The sequence below is a fragment of the Vidua macroura genome, chromosome 3, assembly GCF_024509145.1.
Source record: "Vidua macroura isolate BioBank_ID:100142 chromosome 3, ASM2450914v1, whole genome shotgun sequence".
Classification (NCBI taxonomy): Eukaryota; Metazoa; Chordata; class Aves; order Passeriformes; family Viduidae; genus Vidua; species Vidua macroura.
The window spans coordinates 664,568-683,469 of NC_071573.1; the positions used below are offsets into that span (position 1 = coordinate 664,568).

General features: G+C 48.5%; 2 protein-coding genes across 2 annotated transcripts; both read left to right on the plus strand.

Moving 5' to 3' along the window:
- Positions 1-2,492: 2,492 nt before the first annotated feature.
- On the plus strand, positions 2,493-17,178 carry SEC23B (SEC23 homolog B, COPII coat complex component). The gene is made up of 20 exons (XM_053973493.1): positions 2,493-2,746; positions 4,607-4,843; positions 5,870-5,927; positions 6,511-6,597; positions 6,779-7,015; positions 7,384-7,469; positions 7,916-8,060; positions 8,614-8,772; positions 9,457-9,572; positions 10,503-10,626; positions 11,113-11,193; positions 11,510-11,599; positions 11,869-11,975; positions 12,111-12,264; positions 13,578-13,655; positions 13,954-14,115; positions 14,346-14,432; positions 15,427-15,582; positions 16,346-16,411; positions 16,939-17,178. The coding sequence occupies exons 2-20, from the start codon at positions 4,623-4,625 to the stop codon at positions 17,026-17,028; spliced, it is 2,304 nt and encodes a 767-aa protein (XP_053829468.1). The 5' UTR covers positions 2,493-2,746; positions 4,607-4,622; the 3' UTR covers positions 17,029-17,178.
- A 295-nt stretch (positions 17,179-17,473) lies between these two features.
- On the plus strand, positions 17,474-18,869 carry SMIM26 (small integral membrane protein 26). The gene is made up of 2 exons (XM_053974266.1): positions 17,474-17,644; positions 18,486-18,869. The coding sequence occupies exons 1-2, from the start codon at positions 17,521-17,523 to the stop codon at positions 18,668-18,670; spliced, it is 309 nt and encodes a 102-aa protein (XP_053830241.1). The 5' UTR covers positions 17,474-17,520; the 3' UTR covers positions 18,671-18,869.
- The last annotated feature ends 33 nt before the right edge of the window (positions 18,870-18,902 follow it).

The following is an 18,902-nucleotide window of genomic DNA, read 5'->3' on the forward strand; positions in this document are numbered from 1 at the left end:
CTCAGGTGTTCCCTTACTTCCTCCCCAGTGGGATAGGAGAGACAATTGTAAAAAAAAGTAAAGCTTGTAGATTCAGATGAGGACAGTTTAACAGGGCAGAACAGGAAGGGAAAATAAATCCAGTGATGAACAATAGAGTTGCTCCTCCTCTGCTGACCATTGCCCAAGGAGTGCCAGAGCAGTGGGCTGAAGCCAGCAGCCAACTCTCCCCAGATGTTTTGTTCAGCATGACACCATATGATAAAAAATAAGGAATATCCCTTGGGCCACTTGGGATCGCTTGTCCTGCCTTTGTCCCCTTCCAAATTATTGTGCACCCCCAGCTTTCCTGGCTGACAGGAAGAACCTGAAAAGCCCTTGACTTAGCATAAGAATTGCTCAGCAAGGACTAAATTATCAGGGTGTATCAATATCTTCATAATCCTAAATCAAAAAATGCAGCACTAAACCAGCTCAGAGGGAGGGAAATTAACTCTGAAAGTTGAAAGCAGGACACAAACTCACAATAGTTGCTGAATATTTTAGTTAATTTAATGTTTGCAGAGGGGGGCACTATGGCCTTGAAGCCCTGGGTCCTGGTAAGGCTCTTTGCTGTTGAGAGGTGGCAGTGGGAGGAAGATGTAAACAAACAGACACCTTCAGAAGAGCAGATCTGCTTTGCCTCCTACTTGGAGAGCCAGTCCTGGGTCTGAGAATGTTAGCAAGATTAGTAATTTGAATTTTACACACTTCAGCATACACATATCAGTAGTATGCTTCTACTTTTTTATTCCCTTTGTATTTGGGATGTCAGGAAGCTGGGAAGGCAAAAATTAATGTTCACCTCAGACAGCATTTCATCTTGCTTTGTTTTGGACGTGGAACTGTACTCTGCATATTCCAAACATAGATTTCTGTTGCATTTAAAAGAAAGAAAACAGGGAAAAAAAAAAAAAAAACCAAACAAAAAACCCAGAGCTGGACATGGGGTGAGTAGACTTGATCACAGGGCAATAATTTCCTTTAAGCAAAGGTAGAGTGGTGCCCACACGTAAGCCTGGGGGATATTTGTAAGCTGACCACTGCATGAATGTAAGGCAAACACCCAAACTCTTGGAAGCAGATTGAGGCATTTCCCTGCAATGCCTTTGCACCTCGAATATGTGTGAAAGCCTGCAGGGTTCAGGACTGGATTTGCATCCATGCATTCAGATAGGACAAATACCACTTGCACGGCATCATGCAAAGCTGCAGGGGAGGATTCCTGTCTTGGGCTCACTAGGACAAGGTCTTGGCTTTGGAAGAGAGTCTGGGAAGCAGTGAAAGAGGGAACATATTTGCCTAATTTCAAGGCAGAGACAAATTCCTGGGGCAAGTCAGGTGTGCCAAATCTCTACCTCAGGCTCCCTGAAAATGGTGTCCATCCCTGGAGCTCTCCTCTCAGAGGGCCTGGGCACGGCAGGGCTCTCCCCCGTAGGCTGGGTTACAGATTTCCTGGCAGAATGAACCACCGTGGCCTGGAGCAGATGTGGGGTAAAGCTCGGCCAGGGAACAGAGCTGGAGGAAAATCCGACGGGCTGTCCCTGCCTCGCTGCTGGAATGGATGGCAGTGCCCGGGACAGGACCCTCGGCCCCGGAGAGGAGCCGGGAACGAGACCAAGCTGAGGCTGCGTGGGGCTCCATTCCTTTAAAACGTGTCTTTTAGTGTTTCTAGTGGAGCGCTACTCGTAACCTTCCCAGGAAGCGCTGTGCTCCCTGCTGAACGCGACAGCGCGCTCCCCAGCAGCACAGCCCCTGGAGGGCTACTTTATCATTGGCTTTTCGCAAATATTAAATTGAATACTGCATGTATTATGTCATATTGATTAGAAGCGCTGTATTAACATTTTAATAGTATGGGAAATGTAGTTTTGTAGTTAAAATAGAAACTATGTATGTGGGGGTTTTTATAAGGATGAGATGCTCGCTTCGAGAGAACAATCACAGGACACCTAAATCTTCCAGAGAAGAGGAATTTATGGTTCTCTTATCAGAAGAAGCTAATTTCTTCTGAGCCTTGCTCAGACTCCAAGACGCCGTGGCGATTAAAAGAAGGAGCTGACATACTCCAGAGAGAGTGTCTTGTTTTAAATAGAATGTATGCATAACCATGAAGTACGTATGAATATGCAACAGTGTATGGTTTTTAAGGGTTATTCCTTTGTTCACAAAACACGCTTGTCGTGGCTTAAGTGCCCGAGAGCATCCGAACGTCCGTAATTCTTTGCTTTTTATTGCCTTGTAATCGTCCTAACTCTATTTTTTATTACTCTAATTGTATTACTATTTTTATAACCATTTTATTATTATTAAACTTCTAAAATTTAAAAAACCAAGCGGTCGGCGTTTTTCACACCATGAAGTTCTACGCTCCCTGCCGAACGCGGCAGCGCTGTCCCAGGCAGCCGAGCCCCCTGAGGGCGCAGCTGCTTCCCTCACGCCGCGCCGCCGTAGGACGGCGCCAGCGCAGCCCGCGTTTAGCAGGGACGGCCCGTCCGCCGCCGTTGCAAGGCGGGACGTGCCGCCTTGAGCCGAGCCGAGCCCGTCCGCGCCCGCCAGGGCCGCCTCTCCTGCTTCTGAGGGCGCCGCGGCCTGCCCTCAGCCAAGGTGGCGGCCGCGCCTCGGCGGGCGGGGCGGCCCTGCCGCCGCCATCTTGGCTGCGGGCAGCGCGCGCTGAGCTGGCCTTGCGGGGCGTGCCGGGAGGGAGCGGCGCCGGCGGCGCGGGCAGGTGGGAGCGGCGGGGCCGGGGGAACGGGGACGGGAACGGGGACGGGAACGGGGACGGGAATGGGAACGGGAATGGGAGCGGGGACGGGAATGGGAGCGTCTGTGTGCCCTGAGGGCAGGCGGTCGGCGGCGGCCCCTGTCACGGGGAAGGGGGCGTCCCCTGCGGGAGGGGGCGCTCAGCGGTGTCCCCTGAAGGGGAGCTGGGCACGGCCAGCGGTGTCCCCCGGCGCGGTGCTTTCACGGGGGTCAGCGGGGTCCCGCGGAGCAGCACGGGCTCGGCGGTGTTGGCTTTGGCCGGGCTGGGGACCCGCAGTGTCCCCCAGGGCTGCGCTGGCGGCAGGCGTGTCCCCTGTGGAGGGCCAGCGGTGCTTTGCCCTCCGGCCGTGCCGGGGGTCGGTGCTCTGAGGGGCGGAGGTGGCGCCGGGGCTGCACGGCGGACCTGTGGTGTCCGCTACAGCCGTGCTGAGCGATTACACCTGTCCTCTCGCTGTCCTGACCCCAAAGTAGGGCCGCAACCCGTGGCAGACCCAGCACGGCCATCGGGGCGCGGAGGCGATGCTGGGCTACAGCTGGGGAAACAGGGAATAAATTTGCCCCGTGGCCGTGCTGCACGCCTGAGATGTCAAATGCTTCTACTGCTGTTCTGATGTGCGGGGTCTTTCACAGGCAGACTCAGCTCTGACTTTCACCTTGACAGACCTGTTTGTGGTGGGGATGTGTTGTGCACCCTTCTGTTTGTCCATCCAGCGAGGGGGGTGGAAACATGGGGCAATTCTCCCTAAGCTTAATTTACATCCTTAATAGCAAGGAAGAGGAAAACGTCAGTGAGTTTGGAGTTCTGTAGGAAAATGTTACACCAAAACTTCCCCTCCTTTGAGGGGAGGTGTTGCTTCTGATTTCTCATGTGAGTGGCCCTCCTGAATATCCCACCTGCAGTGAGGACCAGGAGCAAGGTAATCCTGGAGCATTTGCAGCTGTAGCTGAACCTCCGAGTTTCCTTGTCTGAAGCAGGTTGTGCAGCTGCTGCTTTCGGCTCTGTGAGTTGCTGCTAGTTCTGTGTGGTGTTTGTGGTCTGGATTTGACAAGTAAGTTTTTTGGTAAGCTTGTCCTTGCCTTTCTCAGAGAAATCAAAAGCAGTGATGGCCTGGAAGCTCTTGTTTGTGTCTTATTTTGAAGAGTTTAGTGAGACAACACAGAGAATGACTCCTCTGTTGTGTTGGGAATATTCCTCCTTGATGTTTTCTGAAGTCTTCTGGACTCAGCTCCTTCCTTACTGGCAGTGGAACAATGATGCTATGCAGAGTGGGTGTCCAGAAGACCTTTTTTGGTATTTTGTTATGTACTCCCTTCCCTTTGTAAGCAGGTCAGGCTGGCAGCATGGTGACATTTGTGATTGTTCTGGTCTCAGACTTGGCCTCCTTTTCCTTTCTCCCTGTAGTGTTTCAGCTGGAGGCTCCAGGATGTGTTCCAAATCTGGCCTGTTTTCCCTTACTGACCCAGTCAGGCAGCATTGCCTTGAGGCCAGCTTGAGGCTGATTGGGTTTTGAGGTGTTAAATGTGTATCGTAAGAAAAAACCCAACTCTTACATTCTGACTTTGAGAGTCAGCTTTCTTTGTTGTTTCTTTGTTGGATTTGGTGGTGTTTCAGTTGGCTGTAATGTTGATGAGAGCACTGGACAGAAGAGATTAATGGAGTCACGTGGTTTACTTGATAATGGGATTAATTCATTGTACTGTGCTGGCTTTGTCCTGCAGTGTCTTGTGCCCCCACCTGTAGCTGATCTGCTGAGCTCCTTTGCGGGCCTGTTGTCCACACAAGTGGCTGCTGCCCCAACCTTCTGTGCCTTCTTGTGTCCTTCAGGAGCTTCTGCGGGGCCATGGCGACGTACCTGGAGTTCATCCAGCAGAACGAGGAGCGTGACGGCGTGCGCTTCAGCTGGAACGTGTGGCCCTCCAGCAGGCTGGAGGCCACAAGGATGGTTGTGCCCCTGGCCTGCCTCCTGACCCCGCTGAAGGAGCGTCTGGACCTGCCCCCCGTGCAGTACGAACCAGTGCTTTGCAGCAGGCCGACCTGCAAAGCTGTGCTCAACCCACTCTGGTAGGAATCGCTCGGCTGGGGATGTTGGAAGGGGCTGCACAGTGCCTAATTTTCATCTGAGCTTCACTACTTCCTTATTCCCCTTTTTCTCTGCCCAATGCCTGGCAGCCTCTTTCATTTAGATGTGGTGGGCTTGTTAAAATCCATACATCAACAGGCCTGTTACTAGAGCTGGCAAGAGCAGAGGACACAGGGGGATCTTTGGGGAGGCTGTTAAGGCTGAGAGTCCTCTCAGCATCCCAGATAATTAATGGTGAATGAGGAAACTCATAATAGACAAAGATGCCCATTATACTGATATTGGGCTCTGGACCCTGAAGTTCACTTGTTTTCCTTCTTCCTACACACCCTGTTGTTTGTAGGTCAGTTCCATAATGAAATAATGAGAGGAATGAAATAATTATAATGAGCATAATGAAATAATTTTAGAGGAATATCTCGGTCCCAAAATCATGTGATGATCGTGCGTACTGGGAGCATGGTGTTGGGCTGAGAAAAGGCAGGCAATGCCAGTAAGAGGAACAGAAATGAGATCAAAGCCATGGAATGAGAACGTGGCCAGGCATCCTGCACTAGCAGGATGTTGTACTGGGCTGAGGAGAGTAAACTGTGGGACAGGGAGCAGCCTGTTTGTTCTGTGTTTGCACAAGATCTGGGTGGTGGCTCCTGCTGCTCTGAGACTGGAGCGCTTGTGTGCTACAGCTGCACAAACAATAAGACAATGAGATGAGCCTAAGTGTAGTGAAAGAATTATTAGACCCAAGTCTGTGTCTGCCGAGGGCTGGACTTCAGAGAGCTGTCAGTGGTCCCTCATGCTGACAGGCCTGGAAATGGCAGGGCTGGATTAGCTAATGAACTTCCTGGTAACAGAACCAGAGTCTGAGTCCCTAAAACACTTGCTGTTCAAGCTGCAGTGTCTGTTTCTTCCTCAGTGCTGTGAACCAGCATGGATTAATGAACTAATTGTGAAGCTTTCCTATAAAATTGTTCCTGAAGTCACACCAATGCCTCATCTTTCACTTGCAGCCAAGTTGACTATCGGGCCAAGCTTTGGGCTTGTAACTTCTGTTTCCAGAGAAACCAGGTAAGTTGGAAAAAGCACTTTGACCTTTTCAGTGAACACTTTATTGATGGCCTTCCCTGGCCATCAATAATTTCTGCTTCTCTAGATCCCTTCCCTTGGCCTTCTTCTCTTGTTGAATCCAGGCCAGAGTACAGTCTGGTTTATCTGACATCTTGTCAGTGATTTTACTGGCATGCAGGGCATAGTAAGGAGATAAAAATGCAATTTTGTTCCATGTGTCCAGTGTGTTTTTTGCATCTGATATTTACTATTCCTGCAGAATATGGAATTCATTAGGTTTGAGTAGACTTTTGCCATCAGAAACTATGGCTAAAAGAATTTCAACTACTACATTGTTGCTGCTGTAGCCTCACTTTTCATTTACACTGGATTGAGCAGCTGTCCATCCTGCTGGCCACTTGCTGTCTGTTCTTAGGAAAAGCACTGTGGGTTTCTTGTAATGAATTCATCAGGTTGGTGCAGTGTCAGTAAATAAAAAGCTGAATAACCACATCATCAGCAGAGCAGGCTCTGTGCTGCATTAGAGAGCCCTACATTTTTGTCCTGCAACTTCCTTGTCCTAATTTTTTGTTCTCTTTTTCAGTTTCCCCCAGCATATGCTGGCATTTCTGAAGTCAATCAGCCAGCAGAGCTTATGCCTCAGTTTTCAACAATTGAATACATAGTGCAGGTAAATGAACCACAGACGAGTTTGAAGCTCCCAGAATTGTCTTGTTTGTGACAAATGATATATGTGTAAAATTTTTCTTAGGATAATGCAAATAAATTCCATGTCTGCAAGGTGCTTAAGAAGGGGCTCATTTTATCCCTTGGCTGGAGGCTTTATAAAATGTCATTTCTTCCCACATCAGCGAGGTCCGCAGACGCCGTTGATCTTCCTGTATGTTGTGGACACATGCTTGGAAGAGGAGGATTTGCAGGCCCTGAAGGAGTCCCTGCAGATGTCCCTGAGCCTGCTGCCTCCCGACGCCCTGGTGGGGCTCATCACTTTTGGCCGGATGGTCCAGGTTCACGAGCTGAGCTGTGAAGGGATTTCCAAGAGCTACGTGTTCCGGGGCACCAAGGACCTGTCGGCCAAGCAGATACAGGTGTGCTCTGCTGCCCTGGCTGCCCTGCCATCCCTCGGGCCAGGGGCTTGTACCTCGCAGCTCTCTTGGGCTCTCTGGGAGAAAGAAGGGCTTCGTGCCCTCAGCTGGGAGCCTTTTGCCCTCCCGCTGTCTGTCCTGTCTTTTTGCCTTTGTAAATGTCTTGGAAGCTTGTTCAGGGTTGAGTTTGTGTATCTCACGTAACGGACCCGTGATCCATTCCTGATGGCAGTGCAAAGATGAATAATTTTACAGATTTAAGTGTATTTAATGCTGCAGTATTGCAGGCTTTGGGGTATATTAAATAATAATATAAGTAATATGTTTAGTGTTTGAACAGTACATCTCTGCCTCCTCTTTACTGTTCTTAGGATATGCTTGGGCTTTCGAGGCCAGCTGTCCCCATGCAACAGGGAAGACCTCTTCAAACTCCAGAGCAGCCTGTTATTTCCAGCAGGTAAGCTTTACCAGCACAGGACACAGCAGGGCACGTGTTTTATGCCCCTTGATATCTGTAGGTCATGCTTCTAAGAAAAGCATGAAGATTTAATGGTATTGTCTTGTCACAATTACTTACCTCCATTGAAAACAGTTTTCTCTTTCTCAGCTTCTCTTTTTCAGTGGTAGCTCTCATGCCTTTCACAAACTCACCTTTGAACTTCTTTCTTGTTCTTTATGTGACTTTGCCTTCTTGTCAGTTCCTGATGTCTTCCTTTGGTGAAATTTTTTATTTTGCACAGGCTTGTTATCTTGGAAAGTTTGCATGTAAGAAGACAACCTGCTGCATGTCTCTTTACTTCTGATTGCTGCCTCAGTGCAATTTATGTGTGCCAGGAACAAAGAGGCAGTTTTTTTCTTCTCCAAACTTAGAAGCAGGAAAACACAGTATTTGAATTTTCGCAGGTTCCTACAGCCCGTGCATAAGATTGACATGAATTTAACAGATCTGCTTGGAGAGCTGCAGAGGGACCCATGGCCAGTGCCCCAGGGAAAGAGACCCTTGCGTTCTACTGGAGTGGCTCTTTCCATTGCAGTTGGCTTATTGGAGGTACTTCTAATGCTGTTGTTTGAGACGAGCAGGCCAAAGTAAGCACATGGCCGTGCTCCCTGAGATGGGTGCAGGTGTCAGTGCCCCTGGGTTGCAGTGGGGTGCAGAGGTGCAATTTGTCTGTACTGGCATCTGAGCTGTGCTAGCACCAGCTGCTGTAGAGTGGGCTGGAAGGTTCCATCTAAATGGTAACATTTGCAGGTGTTTAAAATCTCTGATTCTTCCGTATGTTGCCACACAAGAGGTGATATTCTGCGCTGGATTTATCTAAGTATCATCTAAGATATAAGTAAAGAGAACAGAAACTGCCTGCTTCCTGTTTTGAAGACATGAAGCTTGACATGGTTGAGTTTAAACTTTATCTGAGTGCTGTGGCTGTCAGGAAATGCATCACGATTTATCGAGGTGGCCTCTGGCAGGGACAGGTCCCCACTGCCATTGCAGAAGCACGTGCAGACCCTTCTCTAAAGAAAGCATTGTTGCTACTTAATCAGTTTCCCTTTTTTTCCCCCCTCCTCCCCCTCTCTGATATAAGTCTTTGTTTCTATTTTAGGGCACGTTTCCAAACACAGGGGCCAGAATAATGCTGTTCACAGGCGGGCCACCAACACAAGGGCCAGGCATGGTGGTGGGAGATGAACTGAAAACACCCATCCGTTCCTGGCATGACATAGAGAAGGACAATGCAAGGTTCATGAAGAAGGCCACCAAAGTAGGTACTAGGGCTTGATGGGTGTGTTTAAAAGCTGAAACTGAATGTTGTGTCAGAGCACTACGTGGGCTCCATGGTTGTCCTTGAAATAATCTGAGTCTTTGTGTACGCTAAATTATGAGGATGGTTAAGGGAAGGGTAAAAAAAGCTTCCTCCTAGTTAGTTCTCCATCACAGTCTTGTGCCTTCTCAGGGAAGAAAGCATTTCAGTGTTGTTTCTTAGCTGATGGTGGGTGGAGAGTTTGTTCATCCACATCGTTGTATCTCCTTCTGGAGAGGAAGAAATCTCCTAAGAACTGGTTATTTCCAGAAAGCCTCTTTTATCTTCTTGACATACAAAACAACCATTAAAACAGTAAAAATGTCAGATATGAAATGTGCCTGTCAGCGTAGAGAAAGCAGGATGACACCTGCTCTTTTAACTATCACCTGTATATCTCTGGGTTCCCACCAAGTCCTCAGAGACTAGATGATGCCTTGTCATTTATGCACTGTTTGTATTTGAGACAATAAACTCAGGCTCATCCGAATGCATCCCTCCTCCTAGAAGGGAGCAGTGTGCTGCAGCCAACATCTCTCTAGTTACCACAGCACTGGTGGTTGCCCCATCTGTACCTTGTGTTGAGGTGGGGAGCAGCAGAAATGGCACACTGCAGCCTCCTAACCCTCGGGTGTGTGTTCCCAGCACTACGAGACTCTGGCCAACCGCTCCGCGGCCAACGGGCACTGCATCGACGTCTACGCCTGTGCCCTGGACCAGACAGGGCTGCTGGAGATGAAGTGCTGTGCAAACCTCACTGGGTATGTTCACAGCGGGGCAGCACACAGCTGGCACCTGCTTTTTGGGTTTTTTTTTGGAGAGGGAGAATAGTTCAGGAAGCAATTGGATGTGCTGTCAGGGCAGAAGGGTTTTTATCGTTCTGTTCTAAACTGTGGTTTGAATTTGCCAGGAATTACATGGCAAGCCTCACCTGATGCCAGTCCACATTTCTGGAGTCTCAAAGCAGCATGTGAATTAGCACTGCTGTTAGAAAACTCAATGGTGGGTAGAAGCTTTCCTTGTGTGGGCCAGATTTTCTCTGCTTAACAGCTCGCTTATGCTTTCTCCAGGGATTCTTGACCTCCCTGGGCCCAGTTTTAAGTGACATGTCTTAAGGGGTGAATGTCTGTGTTCCATACTCCTGGAAATGGTCTCTGTGAGGAAGGCTGTGTGCTAACCCAGGCCTTTTGGGGACTTGGCATGTCTTAGTGCAAGGGTTTGTAAATAACCCCTCAGTGCTCAGCAGGGAGAAGAGAGACTGTTTGACCCTGTGGATGTGTTACTGAGCTGCATCTGGTCAGGCTTGGTTTGCCAGGGCACTCAGGAGGCGCAGCACCTTCTCTGCAGCGGTGCAGCCACCCCTGGTGTAGTGTGGGTGGTTCCAGCCTTGCTCAGGGGAAGCCGGCTGAGCAAAGAGCTTTCCAGGCTTGGAATACAAACATTTTGAAGGCAGCTGAAGCAGGAGCAAGAGACAGAGTTGAGAAAGGAAACTGACGAAGGTGGAGCACTAACCCGTGTGGCTTTGTAGGAGGCACCCATGAATCTGCGCTCCCTGGTGTGAACCCTGCCTATGCAAAGGCATGCTCTGGAGCAGTAACTGCATGTGTTTGCACGTGTCAGAGGTTCAGGGATGTGTCCTTTGTACTTCTAGTTCCCAATTGCTTCAGTTCCCTTGTTTTTTTCTTTCCCAGAGGACACATGGTGATGGGAGACTCCTTCAACACTTCTCTCTTCAAACAGACCTTCCAGAGGGTATTTAGCAAAGGCTACAATGGGGAATTTCGGATGGCTTTTGGTGCAAATCTGGACGTGAAGGTGAGAGATGAGTTTGATTGCAGTAATGGGGAAATACAAGTGCTGTTGATTAAAAAGTCGGTTTAAGTTTCTGGGATGTTTAGGGTGTAGGAAAGTCTACATGTTTGAGCCAGAGGTAGTGCTTCTTTGGGAGAAGCTGAGCTGAACTCCACTGAACTGGAGGGATTCTTATTTGGAAGCTTAGTAATTTTGTTGTTGTTGTTTGGGGTTTTTGTTTTGCTTGGTTGGTTTGTTTCTGTTTTATTTTAAAGCAATCTTTCCTCACTCAACAAGGAACATTTCATACTGTTTCATCCCTATAAACATGCCTTCATTATTTAAATGTAGCTCTGTAGATTCTCTTACCTTCACTAATTGTCACAGTGCATGGTCTGGGAAAATACAATCTCATTAAAGCTGAGCAACTAATTTAGACTGTGTGTATTCTATTTGACTTACTTAATGAAAAAAAAAAAAACAAACTTTTTTTTTTTTACCTTGTTCAAGACCTCCAGGGAGCTGAAAATTGCAGGAGCCATTGGACCATGTATATCCCTGAATGCTAAAGGACCATGTGTCTCTGAAAATGTAAGTTTCTGACATGGAAAAATCTTTAATAAAGAAGTAAATATACAATGCAAAGTTTCTGTGTAAACCTACAGTTGAACCAGAATGTCAGAGTTTTCCAGGGAGCATCCCTAGGAAATTATAGCCTTTCTTAGACTAAGTTCTTGCTTCCTAAGGCTTTCTTTTAACTGTATGGCCTTCAGTAGCTTCATTCACACCCAAAAGATAAGGAGTCTAGAAGGTCTGCTATTACTTGTACCTCTGATCAAAATTTAACATAAGCTTGCCTTTCCTGCTGCTAGAGGAAAACTGCTGCTTTCTTTTTGATTCTGTGCAGGAGCTTGGAATTGGAGGGACATCTCAATGGAAAATCTGTAGTCTAGATCCCAGTACAACTCTGGCCATTTACTTTGAAGTGGTAAATCAGGTCAGTCCTGGCTTCTCTTTCTTTTTTTTTTTAAGTCATCTTTTTTACTCATCAAACTGCTTGTTACAGGTCTAGAAAATGCCATGGCACCCCTTGTGTTGCAGGTGGATGGTTGCAAAGCAGCCAAGTGTTCTGTGATGAGGAAATAATTTCAGAAGTTTTTTTGCACGTGTCTCTTTCTTTTATGTGCTGTGGGGGCTTGTTACAGTTCTGGGCAGAGTTACGGAAAAGGCAGCACGTTTTGAAGGCTGGCCTCGTTTCATTTGCAGCACAATGCACCCATCCCTCAGGGAGGCAGAGGGGCAGTGCAGTTTGTCACCCAGTATCAGCACTCCAGCACGCAGAAGCGCATTCGTGTCACCACCATAGCCAGAAAGTGAGTACCCTGTGCCAGCGCTCTGGCAGGGCGGCAGCAACTTCAGCTGCAGGCTGTGCAGGGATTCCTGGCTGTCTGCTGCCTGCACGGGCACACGTGGGTGCACGTGGCCCTGACCCTGTGCTCTCCCTGCAGCTGGGCGGATGCGCAGACTCAGCTGCAGCACATCGAGGCCGCCTTTGACCAGGAGGCAGCTGCCGTGCTGATGGCGCGGCTGGGAGTGTACAGGGCTGAGTCTGAGGAGGGACCTGATGTTCTGCGTTGGCTGGACAGGCAGCTCATCAGGCTGGTAAGAACAACACACTGAGCTTGGGGCCATTCTTGAGTTCAGTGAAAATGGAAGAGACAACAGATTGCCTTGCTTTGCTTGTGCTCGGATCATGGTCACGCAGCTGTAGCGCGGGATAACTCAGAACCAACCCAGTGCTCCCAGCAAATTCAGGATGGGATAGGTGAACATCCCATCATGCTGAAAGGGATTGAAGAAGGGTAGTGAAACACAGGATAATGCAAGTGGGATGGTTGCTGATTCAACCCTCCTGCTTAAAAGTAGGACCAGCTCTGAAGTTAGAGCAGCTTGCTCCAAGTTTTGTTCAGTTGTGTTTTGAAGATCTCCAAAGGTGGGGTTTCTTAACGCTTCTCTTGACAGCCTGTTCCAATGTCTGGTCACAGTCACTGTTGTGTTTTTTTTTTTCTCTTCCCTGCCTCTATCTCAGTCAGAATTTCCATTTCTCCAGTTACCAGTCAGGTAGACAGCAAGTTGACTCCCTGATCTCACTCTTCACCAGGTGAACAAACCCAGTTTCTTCAGCTTCATTTTCTTCATAAGATGCTCCAGCCCCTGACTAACTTGGTGGCCTCTGCTAGACCAGTATATATCCATGTTTGTCTTGCACTGGAGAGCCCAAAGCTCCACACAGCATTCAGATGTGGGCAAGTTCAGGACAGTCCTCTGAATTAATTCTGCAACCCCTTACTGTCTCTTGCTTTGAATTTCACAAACTCAAATTCTCTAAATCAGTGCTGGTCTTGTCCAAACACCCATGTGGGGTTGGTACTAACACAATATGGCACATGATTCCCTAAAGAAACAGGACCAGTCAAATAGAGATTGGAGCACAAACAGGGGCAAACTGTTTGCTGTGATGACTGTGGGATCATTTAGAGTTTAATTTCTAAAACCACTGATACTTATTTCCAGTGAAACGGTGAAATACTGATCTGCTGTTCTGCAAGAAGTGTTCCATAGTGTACAGAACAGTTTAGTTTAGCCCTGAATTAATGGGAAAAAAAAAAAGGGTAGTGCTGTAGAGGCACCATTTCTTTCATTCTTGGATAATTTCAAATTTAGACTTTATGAATATATATATCAAAATAGATTAAATCTTCATTCTCGTTCCAGTAAGAGAGAAACCACTGACTTAAAGAAAAAATAGCCTGTAAATAATGTAGTACTTGTTCTTGTCAGGTTCATGCCTTGATTGTTTAAAAATTAGCAGAAGATCACCCTGTAGAAAAAGAGATGTCAATTCTATAAAAAAAAAAAGAAAAAAAATAGAAAAAAGAGAGAGATAACCAAAGTACCCATTTTGCTTCCAACAGTGTCAGAAATTTGGACAATACAACAAAGATGATCCCAACTCCTTTAGGCTGTCAGAATCATTTTCTTTGTATCCTCAGGTAAGAATGTCACTTCCCACAGCCGTGGGAAGAGTGTGCAGGGGTGAGTGGGAATGATGATAAAACATCTTGCACTATTTATCAGATTCAGGAGGGGAGGAACAGGTGCTTTTTTAAATTTAATGGACTGGTCCTGTAGTTCAGCACTGCAAGAGACTGATAAGGGAAGAAGTCTGAGGAGCTAATAAGGCGCAGACTTTTTCCCAAAGCTTTTGCTGTTCAAAAATACAGGAATTGGGTCCAGATGTTTTGGCAACTTTAGCTGACGTTTCCTGTCTCACTCCTCTTTCTGGTGCAGTTCATCTTCCACCTGCGACGCTCCCCGTTCCTGCAGGTGTTCAATAACAGTCCAGATGAATCCTCCTATTACCGGCACCACTTTGCCAGGCAGGATCTGACCCAGTCCCTCATTATGATCCAGCCCATCCTTTATGCTTATTCTTTCCATGGGCCTCCTGAGGTGAGTCTGTGTTTTCCAGGAAGAGGTCAGTCAACCCAAAATAATGAGTATTCAGTTGAAGTAACACTATTTCAGCCAAAAGGCCCCTCTAGATGTAAAAAAATAAAGGACAGGATACTTTTATTCGAGATCATATCAAATTACACTTGGATGGACCTAGAAATTGCTCTGTGGCATCCTGAGATCTGAGGGCTTTAGGGGTGCCTAACTTTGTTCTTTATTTTCCCCAGCCAGTGCTTTTGGACAGCAGCAGTATTCTTCCTGACAGAATCCTACTGATGGATACTTTCTTCCAGATAGTTATCTACCTTGGTGAGGTATGGTGAAACACCTTCTCTTTCTGTTTGTGCTCCTTCCCTCCTGCCATGTGTGCAGACAGCTTTGCTGCTGCTATGAAATATTAACAAGCTAACTTCTTGCAAAGCCCACACAGCACAATGAGCATGTCATATACACGCTGCCTGTTGGAATACAATTCCCACCACTGTCAGAGTAAAAATAATACTGGAACCACTAAGGGTATGTTCTGCAGCGAGTAGCAGCTGTTGTGTTAGCTTGGCCATGAAGGTGGTCCCTTACTATGCCTGGAAAAGGCCAGAGAAACTGGAAGTGAAGCAGGGCAGAGTTACAAGATTATACATATTTTAACAGAGTTGCAAGTATTTTCAGAGAAGTGGCAGACTTTTGGTTGCAGGGTTTTCACACTTGAGTACTGAGGCTCTTCAAGAAATCAGGTAGTTTTCCAGTTTTTGCTTTTAAATACTGCATGGTTTTGGAAGCTGCTGCTGTATTCCTTCCCTCGTGACTGAGGGAAGTGCTTAGATACTGGCCCTTTCGAAAAATCTTCTGGAGTTACCTTAAGGAGTTTCTGTCTTCTGTTGCAGAGCAAGACACTCAGCAACTGGGTAAAATTCAGACAAGGGAAGAGCTGAGTGTCTGACCTGTGTATGTATAGAGGAATGGCTGCAGACATATGGCACATGCAGTGGATGCCTTGAGAATACTGTAGGCCAAGTCAGATTCAAAAAGTCAGTGATCTATAAATGCTTCATTGCTGTGTTGGCACAGGCTGAAGCATATTGAAGATTTTCAACAAACTGCTCTGGCACTGCACAAATTGCTGTGCAGCTTTTGGGTGCCTGTGCTTAAATTCAGGGACAGGAAGTAATGTTGTAGCCAGAGAAGTGAAGGTGTTTGCCACCTAAGCAGAAGCACGTGTAGCATCCTGCTGCCTTAAGACATGCAGGGTAAAAAGGGGAGGCTTGTAGCCATCTCTGCTTCAGGTCTGTTTCCTCCCTGTCCCATCAATAGACTATTGCACAGTGGCAGAAAGCTGGATACCAAGACATGCCAGAATATGAAAACTTCAAGCACCTCCTGCAAGCCCCACTGGACGATGCCCAGGAAATCCTGCAGACCAGATTCCCAATGCCACGTTACATCCACACTGAGCACGGGGGCAGTCAGGTAAGGAAGTTTCTGGAGGAACTCTTCCTGTTGTTGCCTAGAGCAGATGGCTCATTCTGCTTTTCTGAGAGGATGGTTCTGGTAGTCAAACACAGTTTAGCTCTTCGAAGTACAGAGCTTGCATATTTTCATATCAGCTTTTACTACAACTCTGTCTTTTAATAAGCTGATCACTTGCTGGATATGCTTATAAAATGTGAGGGTGGAAAAAAAATGGAAAAGCCAACTTAAATATCTTTTTATTCCCCAGTAAAAGGGTGGGAAATAAATGATTTGTCTGTGTGTCTATAGTTGGCTTGCTAGGACAGTAATGCTGAATGATTGACCGTCTGTATCTCCATTCTCAAACACTGAATGAGGATGTAAAATTGTTCTTATTTTCACTCCTCAAAGCGCAGTGTGCTGTACTTGTTTGTAGCAGCGAAGAGGCAGGAACTGAAGCTCCAAACCAAAGGTCTGGTGTTGATTTTTTTGATGTGACCCTGTTGCACTGGTCTTGCACTGAGCCCTTTTTGGAAGAGCAGATGTGGCATGGGGAGAAGAACAGTGCTGGTGTTTCCTGTGCCACGGATTCCTGTAGCAGAGCACTCAGTGCCCCTGGCAGACAAGCTGTCTGCGGAGCAGGGATTTGTGGACTCGAGACCTGCTTAAGTTAAATTAGGACCTTGCAAAAGCAGAGGAGCATCGCTGGTCATGCATCCAAGGTGAGATGGAGCAGACAGGTCTCTCATTTTACCAAACTCCTCCTCTTTTGTCTTTATAGGCCCGGTTCCTGCTGTCTAAAGTGAATCCTTCTCAGACCCACAATAACCTCTATGCCTGGGGCCAGGTAAGCAATGGAAGGGCTGCTCACGTTTGGGAGTGCCCTAAAATACACGTGGACATGTCTGTGTGGGCAGTAGCCATCCTGTCTCACCAAGTGGCCACAAACAGCATTACATTTGTCTTTGGTTCCTTACCGTGGCTGTTGATAAGATGGGCAGCACTGGATGATCAGAGTGGAGTTTTCAAGGCTGGATGTGTCCTGCATTTTCAGTATTCTGGAAAAAGCAACTGGCATGTGGATACATACAGATCTAATTTAGCTGAGAACGCTAGGCTTCTGTATCCTCTTTGCTTGCCTTTGGGCAGCAAAATTCCTAGTGCTTTAGGAAGAAACTTCCCTGCAGCAGTTCAGATTGTAGGAGAGGATAATGTCAGTGTTGTTGCCAAAGAGTAGCATCTGTCTTTTGCAGGAGAAAAAGCAAAATTTTAGCAGGCAATTAGTTCAGAGTGCTGACATTTGCTTTGCCTTCAGTTCGTCCCCTGCGTTAGCAACAGTATTTTAGGCTCGTTATTTCTTTGTTTTGTCTGCAGGAATCTGGGGCTCCAATCCTGACTGATGATGTGAGTCTCCAGGTATTCATGGACCACCTTAAAAAGCTGGCAGTTTCAAGTGCATCGTGACTGAGCGGACTGAGCACCAGGAGCAGACCATTTACAGGGATTGTGGACCAGTGGATTTACATTTCCTTTTCTCTCTTTTAAACTAGGGATTTTAACTGTTACACGAAATAAACATTCAGGGAGAGTTTTTTACTTCTCCCTTCTAATTTATTTGTATTGCTGTTTGCCTATATTCTGTCCGCCCTGCGTTTTCCACGCATCGCAGTGAGAGTTGGGAGGCGTTTTAGCCAGCGGAGATTTTCACAGCCCTTAGCCTGACTTCTGATGCCCTTAAGAGGTGTCGCAGCGAGCCGGGGGCGGTGTTGATGACAAGCAAGCCGGGTAGGAGCGCTGCTCCTCGGCCTTGGCCCCGGGTCCCGGGGCTGGCGCCGCGGGCGGCTCTTGGCTCCTCTTGCCCCGCCCCCCCGCCGGTGCCCCGCCCCCCGCCAGTGCCCCGCCCCCCGCGCGTGCCCCGTTGGGGGCGGGGCGTCCCACGCGTCCGCGCGGGCGGCCATGAAGCCGGCGCGCGCCGCCGTGTGGAACGCCCGGGCCGCGCTGCTCTACTCGCTGGGCGCCTGGACCACGCTGGGCGGCCTCATCTACTACGGCCGCCTGGAGAAAGCCGGCACCGGCACCGGTACCGGCAGCGCGGCCTGCGGCCCGCGCCGGGGGCCGGGGAGGTTTCGCTGAGGGAGAGCCCGGTCGGCGCGCGCCGTGCCCGGGGCGGGGCTTGCCGGGGGCGGGGCTTGCGTGAGGGAGAGCGCGGCAGCGGGCGGCTCCTGCGCTCTGCGGCTGCTGCCATCCTAATCCCGCTCCCGCTCCCGGTGCCGCTCCCACCGCTTCCCGGCCGGGGAACGTAACACTGGGTGTTGCCCGCCCGCCCCTGGGGCACTTGGGGCTGTGCGGCTGCCGCAGCGCAGGCTCCGCTCGGGCCGGCGGAGCGACCCGGGTGTCCGCCCGGCCCGGCCCCGGCAGTCCGTCCTGAAGGGAGATAAATCCCGCGTTGATGGGAGAAACTCGTGCTTTGTCTGAAGCCACAGGAACGGGCGCTAGGCTCTTCCCAAACTGTAGCTTTTATTTGCGCTGTGGGAATGGCTCAAAGCTGTGCTGCGAGAGGCTTAGGCTGGACATTAGGAAGCATTTCTTTACTGAGAGGGTGGTCAGACAGTGGAATTAATACGTGTTTGCGCTGGGCTGCTTGGGGTAGCTTTAATGTGGAGAGCTTGGGAAACCTGTTGTTACTGCTACTGTAGTACTGACAAGTTTCCAGTACCAGTGCAGGTATCTGATCTACCCTAGTAAATCACTTTTTCTGGCTTCAGTTAACAGACCTTTGCTATCTGGTCCTCAGAATGGAAGAAAAAGCAAAAAGAATACTGAATGCCCATGTGGCTGCCATGATAAAGGGATAAAACATTTTTATTGCTGTGCTCTTTTTTGTCTCCCCCTCTCCCCTTACTATCCTTTCTGTTCCTTAGAGAATGAAAACGATCCCGATGCAAACCAAGGGGGCCGCAAGGAAGTACGCACTAAGGAATATCCTTTTGGATTGACAGTGACAACAGAAATAACCTACAAGGAGGTGCAGCCTCCTCTCACTCGGCTGTTCCGGCGTGTGGTGTCATTCTTTGTTCCTAACGACGACCCTCCTTCCGAAAAGTGAGCTGCTCAGAAGCTCGGGACGTGGCGCTGGAGCTCTGAGAACACCGTGCCGCTGCTGGAAGCGTGTCCCGTGCACTGCTGGCACGGCAGCTCTGGAACGGGTACTTGGGGAGCCACGCGTAAATGGGAAGGGGTGTGGCTCAGTGTTTTGGTTACCGGAGTTCTTCATGGTCCTTCAAATAAAAGCTCGTGAGAGATGAGTTGCGAGTGTGGAAATGTTTCTGTAAGCCACA